The 9573-nt window shown below is 40.1% G+C and overlaps 1 protein-coding gene across 3 annotated transcripts; it reads left to right on the top strand.

Annotated features, from left to right (window-relative positions):
• The first annotated feature begins 929 nt into the window (after positions 1 to 929).
• LOC113754217 (floral homeotic protein APETALA 2) lies at positions 930 to 4673 on the top strand. 3 transcript variants are annotated; one of them, XM_027298575.1, is made up of 10 exons: positions 930 to 1827; positions 1980 to 2005; positions 2152 to 2182; positions 2347 to 2434; positions 2674 to 2819; positions 3021 to 3065; positions 3215 to 3306; positions 3442 to 3611; positions 3727 to 3927; positions 4029 to 4673. In XM_027298575.1, the coding sequence occupies exons 1-10, from the start codon at positions 1259 to 1261 to the stop codon at positions 4233 to 4235; spliced, it is 1575 nt and encodes a 524-aa protein (XP_027154376.1). In that variant the 5' UTR covers positions 930 to 1258; the 3' UTR covers positions 4236 to 4673. The 3 variants fall into 3 exon arrangements, with proteins under 3 accessions (XP_027154376.1, XP_027154377.1, XP_027154375.1); XM_027298576.1 differs by having other exon boundaries at positions 3724 to 3927; positions 4035 to 4673; XM_027298574.1 differs by having other exon boundaries at positions 3724 to 3927.
• The last annotated feature ends 4900 nt before the right edge of the window (positions 4674 to 9573 follow it).

Raw genomic sequence — 9573 nt, 5'->3', positions numbered from 1 at the left:
AACGTCGGAAAGTTGCGTAAGAAAGAGATGTTCTTTGTTTACCATTTCCCTCTTTGAACAAATCGTCAATAAGAAAAGAGAAAAAAGGGAAAATGTATGGAGAGGGAAGGCCCAACACCAAAGCTGAGAGAGAGAGAGAGAGAGAGAGAGAGATAAATAGATAGATTTTGAGATCAGTAAAGTAGTAGTACGAGCATAGCAACAGTATGGTTGTAGTAATAGTTGTAGTACATTTTTAAAGAAAAAGAGAAGCTCAATGGAGAAGCTAGGGCAGGCATGTATAAATGGAAACAGAGTTAGAAACTGTCAAACCTCATTTATGAATGATTGAAACAAAACATCATACAACACACATGGAGATATATAGACGAAGGGTTTTTTTTTTTTTTTGTGGGGCTGGGGATGGGAGGGACTAGGGCGAGGGGGTTTTGTGTGGTTTCCTTAACATTTATGAAGTCATTGAAACTAAAGAGTGCCACTTGGAATGAAAATGAATGAGTAGAGGGAGTTTTAGAATGAGAAAACAACCAGCACTTGCAACTGGTATTTACTATAGGCTGAGACGAGATAGATAGATACATATAGATGGATGGAGAAATTAATAAGGAGTGGTGGCTGCTTTCGGCCTAGTCTTCTCAAACTGCCCTCGTCTATGCTGTATTGGGCAGCTAGATGGGGATACGCGAGATCTAGTGAAATATAGTGCAAACTAACATTAACAATAACAACAATAACAGCATCTCTCCTCTTAAAATCTTTTTATCTCTTCTCCCTTCCCTATATACCAAGTACTAGTACCAGAGCCTTTTTCCTTCCTCAACAACAAACAACAAACAACAGCCAGCAGCAACAACAACAACCACAACAAAAAATCTCTCCTCCGCTCTCGCGTCCCCTCCCCCCCCCCCCCCCCTCCCCTCCCCTTTTAAGTCGTAGGTTTCAATGTTCTTTATTTCTGGGCAAGTCAGCCAGCAACTTGCAAAGCTCACACTTGCCCATTTTTTTTATTATTCTATTCCTCCACCACCAACCTTAGAAGGCCTCCTCAACAAATATATATCCTAGTACACAAAGAATCATATACAACAAGAAAGACAAAGAAGAAAGAAGAAGGGCCGAATAAAGCCAGCTGCACAATACTGTTGCTTGCTGCCCTCCCGAAATTTCGGCTCCTTCTGATAATCTTGGTACCTAGCTTCAAAGCTGATCATTCAATACTCCTTCGGGGTTATTTAGGAGCCGAACCCAGCAGGGAGAAATGTGGGATCTAAATGATTCACCGGATCAAAGATGGGATGATGAATCAGAAGGCTGTTCCTCGCCGGTTGACGGCGACGATGATAAGGGAAAGCGGGTCGGATCGGTGTCAAATTCGAGCTCGTCTGCTGTAGTAATCGAGGATGGTTACTCGGATGAAGAAGTTGGAGAATTACGAGGAGGTAGCAGAAAGAGAGGTACTTCCACCAGTAGAATCTTTGGGTTCGCTGTGTCGGCTCATAACGACGACAACTGCTCGTCGGAGAGCGACCAACCACCGGTGACGCGTCAGTTCTTTCCGGTGGATGAGTCGGACATGGGAGTTGGCACCTCATCCGGCGGCTGCAACGAAGGTGCGAGTAGTGGTTCTGGAGTGCCTGATTTGCCCAGGGCTCCCTGGGTTGGAGTAAAATTCTGCCAGTCGGAGCCACTTGGCGGCGGCGTCTTAGGGAAGTCCACGGAGGTTTCTCAGCCTCTGAAAAAGAGTCGCCGGGGACCAAGGTCTAGAAGTTCCCAATATCGTGGGGTTACCTTTTACCGGAGGACTGGCCGGTGGGAATCCCACATATGGTAAGCTCATTTTTTCTGCATAGATCAGTTCTTTTGATTATTTTTTTTTCCCTCCCTCTTTTTAAACCTTCATTTTTCTTTCCTTTTCTTCAACCTCCTCTCACTCATCAATCGTCGTCTTTCTTACCTTATTCTCGCATTTCATGATCCAGGGATTGCGGAAAGCAAGTTTATCTTGGTAAGTGGGTGCTACCAAAATATTGTTGCTTTGCTCAATTGTTACTATTGCTGCTGCCAGCTTAGTTTTGTGTTCAATTTCCTTTTATGCTTCCGTTTACTTGACATTTAATGGTCAAATGGGGTTTTCTTGAATATGGGATATAGGTGGATTTGACACGGCACATGCCGCAGCACGGTGAGTTACTGAAACTTTCACTGCTACTTCGACCATTCTTCTAGTACTAGTATTTATCATAGCTCAGTCAAGGAATTACGCTACTGGAGATTAATTACTTCCAAACAGTACAATCTTGCAATATTTACCAAGCGACCTCAAATTTGGAAATGTGTGTTTTACAGTGCGTATGATAGGGCAGCCATTAAGTTTCGAGGAGTTGAGGCAGACATCAACTTTAGTCTAGCGGATTATGAAGATGACTTGAAACAGGTAGGTCATCCATCTCTTCTAAAGAGAGAGAGAGAGAGAGTCAGAGACTAAAAGAAAGGAATGGAGAGACATGTTATTGAACTTTTTTACCCAGTTCATGATGACCTCATCTTCTAGCTTTGGTGCTTCCTTATCTTAAATTGTTGCTCCATGCGTCCTCTACACAATGGGGAAAAAAGGAGAGTGGTATATATATATATATGTATGTAAGTAATATGATTCAATTTGTGTTGCAACAGATGAGCAATCTAACCAAAGAAGAATTTGTTCATGTACTTCGGAGACAAAGCACTGGTTTCCCTCGAGGAAGTTCCAAATATAGAGGTGTAACTTTGCACAAATGCGGTAGATGGGAAGCTAGGATGGGCCAATTTTTAGGCAAAAAGTAAATACTTCCATCCCTACTTGTACTGCTGCTGCTGCCGTTGCCATTCCTCATTTTCAGTCTTTCGGTTTCATTTTAGTTTATTACCTAGCAAACACTAGTGGGTACTAAACATAAACATATATGATCTCATGGTGACATAATTGTGATTTTGCCATTTAATATTCATGGTTCTTTTTGGTATCTAATTGAATGATACAGGTATGTTTATTTGGGGCTGTTCGATACTGAAATTGAAGCTGCCAGGTATGTTGTTTTTAGTTTTCGGTTAGATTTTGTTGCCTTATAAAGGATCAAGCATTCGAAGTAACAAGTCGCATATTTAATGTTAATTGTTTTACTGAAGAGGGCTAAAAATAAAATTAAAATAAAATTTCCTGGTTCCATGCTGCTAGGGCTTACGATAAAGCTGCCATAAAGTGTAACGGGAAGGATGCTGTTACCAACTTTGATCCCAGCATTTATGAAGATGAACTCAACTCTAGTGGTAAATCAGCAACACGACAATTCTGCTAAAAATTTTCGCATTTATGTCAGAAGTGGGCTGCAACTAGTATTGTTTCCCTTTTATACAACATATGTTGGCATCAAAATAATTCAAGAAATGTTTAAATCGTCCCAGAATCTGGTGGTGGTGCCGCAGACCACAATCTCGATTTGAGCTTGGGCAATTCGGCTTCAAAGTTAAGCAGCCATCGAGGGATGGCTCCGAATGTTGATCGTTCTAAGGACCAACATTCTGCCTCGATGCATTTCCAAGTTGATTGGCGACACCACGGATTCAGGTCCAAGGTAATTATATATTTAACGGATACTGTAATTATATATTTTTTTACCAAAGCCCAATTTTGAATCTGCCTTGTGAATATCTATCTTATGGCTCAAGTTCTTTATTGATCTCCAGCAGGAGAATCCAAATGATGTCGAATCCTCGAGACGGGATGGGTACAGTGAGGCAGAAACGGTGCAACTCCTCAGTCAAACACACCTGCATTCTCCCGGCTCGATGAAGCCTAAGGAAATCCAAAACTATGGGCAATTCAGGAGAGGCGGTGAATCCCACATCTTCCAAATGTTGCCACCGCAGTTCAATTCATCAAATTATCATGTATGTCATGGAAACTACGGCACTCCCTTAATTTTACTCTTCTAAAGCCTACTTGCGTTACTTAATCAAACTGCCACTGGTGTGAATGAATGTTGTTGCAGTTTCAGTTTCCAAGCAGCAGCAATGGAGGCCTAATTGGAGCTAATGGAGACCTTTCTCTTTCCACGAGCGATCCACACTGGCAATACAACCCTCCTCATTTTTACGGCACTGCTGCAGCATCATCAGGATTCCCACAGCAGATAGTAAGACCTCAAGATTGGACTCAGAAAAATGGGTTTCACCACCATCTCATGAGACCCTCGTGACCCCCCTTTCCTTTATTATTTTCCCCCCCCTACCATAATATCATATTTTGATTTTCTGCTGATCTGCCCTCAAAGCTCCTAATGTTTTGTAAGCTTGTAAAGAGATCAAAATGCTTTGAGAGGTTCTTTAATCTCTACCAAGGCCAACCCCCGCTCCCCTTCTCCCGGGGGGACTGTCCAGACACGCATATAGTACATTTGCCGGTACCTAACCTGAGGTTCTGATTGGAACCACGAAAGAAGTAGAAAGGGATATTTGAGATTTTCTACTGTGGTTAAATGTTGTATTAGTACTAGTCTAGTCATGACTAACAAACTCCGATGTTGTAGCTTAGATTCTAACTTCAAATGTGTCGCCAGAAAACATGTCTTCTTGTCCTCATTATGTATTATGTAGAAAATCAAAATGGTTGTCGAGACTCTCTCTTCTCAAGTCAAGTCCCTGTGGTGGTTGCGCTACTAATACATGCTGAATTAATCTTCTTTGTTATAATTTCCAAGTTCAAGTGATTTTTGGCTGCATCGTCCACTGATCAGTAGCGTTTCTTGTTCTTCTACTATTTAATTAATCTCTCTCGAGCATGCAAGAAAAGCTGTTCTTGTGTTCTCTCGCAAACTCTGATCTGATCGAGTTTCAGCAAAGCGTTTGTAACGAGGGTGTGGAAGGGCATGGGGATGTTTTTTTTTCCCTATGGCTTAGTTTTACTACCTTATTTAACGTACAGCAGAGACAGAGAACGTAGGGTTTTTTTGTTTTCTTCTTGGGGGAGGTGAAAAGAGATCAACTGTGAGAGGTAGAAAATGGGATTTTTACGGGAAATAACACCGTATAGTGATGAATTGTCACAATCGTCGGTGTCCTTTGAATCAGTTCTCTTCTCATGACTAAAAGCAGTCGGACAGGCATGGCTATTATGACGAGAGGGACTTGACCAAAACCGAAAACTGTTTCCAAAAGCTTTCTCAACCAAGGGCGTTTGGGGAGAGAACAAAACAGTGGAGGCCGATGGCTGACTTTTTTCTTTTTCTTTTTCTTCTTTTTTCTTGGCAACAAATATTTTATTATTGTTTTCTCTGATCCTGTAAGAAAACTATTATATTATTAGTATTACTTTATCCTCATTCGTACGTACAAAGAGAGAGAGAGAGAGGGGGGGATTTTGTGGAGCTGATAATCAATCCAATATGATACTATACTATATTGTAGTTGTGGGGGGGGGGGGGGGTGGGGAAGGTAAGGGGGTGAATGTGAATTTAATATTAGGGGTGAGATTTCATCATCTGGGGCGTCAGCAATCGATTATAATAGTACCGCGGGGCACACCCTTCCGTTTTTGTTTATTCGGCCTTTTGCATTCCAATATTTTATTCCTACTTCTGTTGCAGCATTATGTTTATGTGGGCGCTTGTGCTAACATTTATGAGACACGGGTATTACAATAGTACTGCTACGACACCATTAGACCTTTCCAACACCAATCATTCAATTAAACTATGGTTTTAATTTTGTGATACGCAATCTGGTTTTGAAATTTTTGAAGTTTGCGAAGATTAAGACAGATGATTTGTGGAGCGCAGCGGAAGAGTCAAAAGAATCATACCTTTTGTTTGTTTTGTTTGTTTGTTTTTTTTTTTTTTATATATATATATATATATAAAACCATTCTGTTGTATGAATCTGCTTTTGTCCATTGCTTTTGACCGCACAAAACCAATAAGGTGTCCACCGCCGAGACAAAGGGCAAAGGCTTCCTTCCAAATGTTAGGTACACGGGACTGGCACTATGTTATAGGGTACTCCCCTTCCACGTACACACCCCGTACTTCAAATTTCATTTCTATCGTACAAATAAAAATAAAACGGCTGTATCACCGAAGAAGGACTAATTCTATTTTATACCATCAAACTTGTATCACTTTATGCCATAAACTGCAGTTTTGGATGCTTCATATCTTAAGCTGTTAATTTTAAACACTTTACATTCTAAACTCTCAAAGTTTTTCAATTTAAATCTAATCAATTACCGTGTTGATAAAATTAACGGCGTAAAGGATCATACAAATCAATGATAATGTGTTAAAAAGTGATCATAGGATAGGGATGGCAATGGGGTTAGGAGTAAAGCGAGGGATCCCTCCCCTCTTCTCCGCCCTGTGCTCTAAAATCTCTCTCCACTCTCGCCTCATCCTCCGTTTTTTCTGCCCCTGCCCCGCTCCATAACCCCTTGGAGTGCCCTAAGGTTGTGTAATTATATTTTTTTGTTTTGACATTATTGTTTTATATATATATATATAACAACAACAACAACATTATAAATCACTTTTTTAGATTCTTAACTAAATATCTAATGTGAAATCAAGGATAAAAATCACTTTTAATTCATTTCTCTATTTTTAATAACAAATCTAAACTCATAATCATCATATTTGTTTAACCAACTTACAACATGTAAAAAAAAAATTGAAGTAAACTAAAAATAACCAAATAATCAATTTTATTATACAAATTATAAAAATTGACTCCTCCCACAGGCACCCCATCGGCGTTGCCATTCATATCAAAGGAGTCAATGTATTACAATTAGAAGAAATAATGCATTATCATTAATTTACACTATCGTTTTGTTTTGTTAATTTTTCTAACAACATTAATGATTTAAAATATACAAATCAAGAACGATATATTGAAAGTGTCAAAAGGAGCTGAGGGACCGCAACCAAAACAAAATTGTACACTGTCATCAAATCAATTTACACAGCCCTTAATCACGTGATATTTAGGGTACAAAGTGTTCAAAAATTGAAATTTAGAATGCAAAGCGAAAAGTGGTACAAGTTCTAAGGTGCAAAATGGAATTAGTCCTAAAAGAAACAGTTGGATACCGCATCCTCTTCAAATATTTTGCAACGCAGCCTGTTTATGGACCGTCATAGTTTCATGACCCGTGCCATGATCCCTGTCTGTACGTATTTGTTGGCCGATAACTGAAATTAAATCCCAGCAAGCTCGGGGTTAAAAACATAAAAGGCTCATTCACTGTATCTAACTTGCATTAATCTCTTCTTCCTCTTCCTCCATCTCCTCTTGAAACAATCAAGAGAAAGAAGAAGAAAAGCTTTATCATCCCGGGCGGTCCAAAATCTGTGTATTCCCCAAGTATATACCGCGCGCCTTAAAAGGTTAAGTAGTCCAAGAAACTCAAAACCGTGGCTCGTGTCTGGGAACACAACAATTAATGCTGCTATTACTATAGGCCAACGTATGAAGACAGCAGACTCGCACTGCAGAGAGTTTTCGAGATTGTATGCAACAGGGTCGGTCAGGCTCAGGACCAGCTTCCTTCCTTAGATTCTTAACGAAACATCCCGCGATTAATTTCCATGGTCATCGTTTTGTTTAATTCGCGATTGCATCATTGTATGGGTCACAAGTCACATGCGGAGGCCCGGTTTGGAGTTGGTGGAAAACAATAAAGAAAGACAGATGTATGAAAGCGAAGGAATCAATCAAATAAGGCAAGGTGGCATGCGTTGTCTAGATTTCTTTGCGCACATTGAAGATGGCTGTTTCCCAATTTAGAAGTTCTTTTTTAACGGTTGAAAACTGTTTCCAGTGTAACAATGCCATGGCAGCTGAATATAATCTCATTTTCAATTTTTTTTTCTTTTGATAAAGAACCAACCATTTCAATGGAGTCATGGGAGCAGAGCATATGCACAAGTGTAAGACAAGTCCCTATTCACCGAAGGTGGTCCTTTGTATGTTTTCATTTGTTCTCAGTTGCACTATCAGAAGAAACAGTTTCGAAGAATTAAAGAATGGAAGGGAACTGTCATGTGCAGATTTAATCATAATTAACATCCCTAATTTAGAGTATCTTCCCATCTTCTTCTGGCAGGATTGAAATTTTGTTTAGACGGCTGAGATAGCAGGATTGAAATTTTTTTAGACGGAGGGTTGATTTTGTGGGTGAAAATATTTTGGAACGTGAATGGGATATAGACCATGGATGAAAAGAATTATTTGTCCTAGGACACGTCTTAGTTTTAAGTTTGGTAGAGGACCATAACCGGAGGAATAATTTTGCACTCTCAAAAAAAGAAAACGATTCGCTTACTACAGATTCTTGTTATTTGGCCCGAAACGCATTCAAAGTGCATACAACACCGTGATGCTGCATGCTCTTTTGTGGTAACCTGTGATTGGGTCTATTCTCGTGTTTACTGCGCCTGCCGTCCCCAATTCCCCACTCAACTCGCCACACCGGCTACTACGACGCAATTTGTCATGTCTCCCAGCTCCGGACGTCACAGAGTTTAAAAGCTACCAGTTGCCACTTTCTGCTGGTCCCTAGGCTTTTCTTTTCTATCCACAGCACTCCACCCGTCCATCCGGCCCAAGCTTACAGCTAGATGAAGGAACAAAGCATAGGCCTCCACCACCCGTGCCAACTGCCTATTTGTTCCGTGTTTTCATTTTTTCAAAACTTAGATGCCGACATATGTATATTTATTTATATTATTGAGTTTATTTGTTTTAGATAATTAAGTGAGATGGCTTGAATTCAGGACGTCTTATTTAGTTATAGTTCTTTCTTTTTCTTTTTTCATTCAATCCAACCCTTTTCAAGTGCCTACATAATTAATAATCTATAAATAGATTGAGGAACAACACGAGTCCCTTGTATTTAGTGGAGGACACACAGGGGGAGGATTGACTTAGTGTGCGCACGATTAATTTGTTGGGAGTAAATTTGGTAGTGCTGCAGGATTATTACGTCGTAGGAATGAGTTAAAAAGGCTGTTGAGACTTTCGTAAGAATGCAACTAATGCACGGCTTAGAAAATTTGTCAGGTCTCGTAGGATTAAGAAAGCAAATTTCGAACACAATTACAATATTATATATATATATATATGCATGTACGATGTGACATACAGTAAGCTTTCGCAATAATAATGTTTTGCTTTCCTCCATTTGTCTCTGGTGGTGCAAATTACCACTCTTTTTAACATAGCAAAAGAAAGTTGGAATAGCATATGCATGTGCAGGAATAGGATACTTTTTAACCTCATCCTTAGCAAGAACATGGTTAAACCTTGGACTTTCCCTCTCGACAAAATTCGAGAGGTCGTAGATTCTTGGCCATTTCCCTTTACCGCTAGGTTGAAACTTTAAAGACACAGTCCACGTTTCGATTCACCGGGAAAAGCTTGCTGTTCTGTCGGTTTAGCCGACGAAGTGCTGAGAATCAGAATAAGTATATAATGGAACGATTCTTCTGGTGCAGCGGGAAAGCAGTACGCGCGTCTTCAAGCACTTGTGCAGTAAATATTCGT

This window comes from Coffea eugenioides, chromosome 11, assembly GCF_003713205.1.
Source record: "Coffea eugenioides isolate CCC68of chromosome 11, Ceug_1.0, whole genome shotgun sequence".
Lineage (NCBI taxonomy): Eukaryota > Viridiplantae > Streptophyta > Magnoliopsida > Gentianales > Rubiaceae > Coffea > Coffea eugenioides.
This window is presented reverse-complemented; position numbering and strand designations above follow the sequence as displayed.

Bases quoted from the DNA above. Each gene is read 5' to 3' on its own strand.
- LOC113754217 (XM_027298574.1), top strand. From the start codon at position 1,259: ATGTGGGATCTAAATGATTCACCGGATCAAAGATGGGATGATGAATCA. The intron at 2,183-2,346 runs GTGAGTTACTGA...TGTGTTTTACAG, and splicing joins ACGGCACATGCCGCAGCACG to TGCGTATGATAGGGCAGCCA. The intron at 2,820-3,020 runs GTAAATACTTCC...TGAATGATACAG, and splicing joins GGCCAATTTTTAGGCAAAAA to GTATGTTTATTTGGGGCTGT.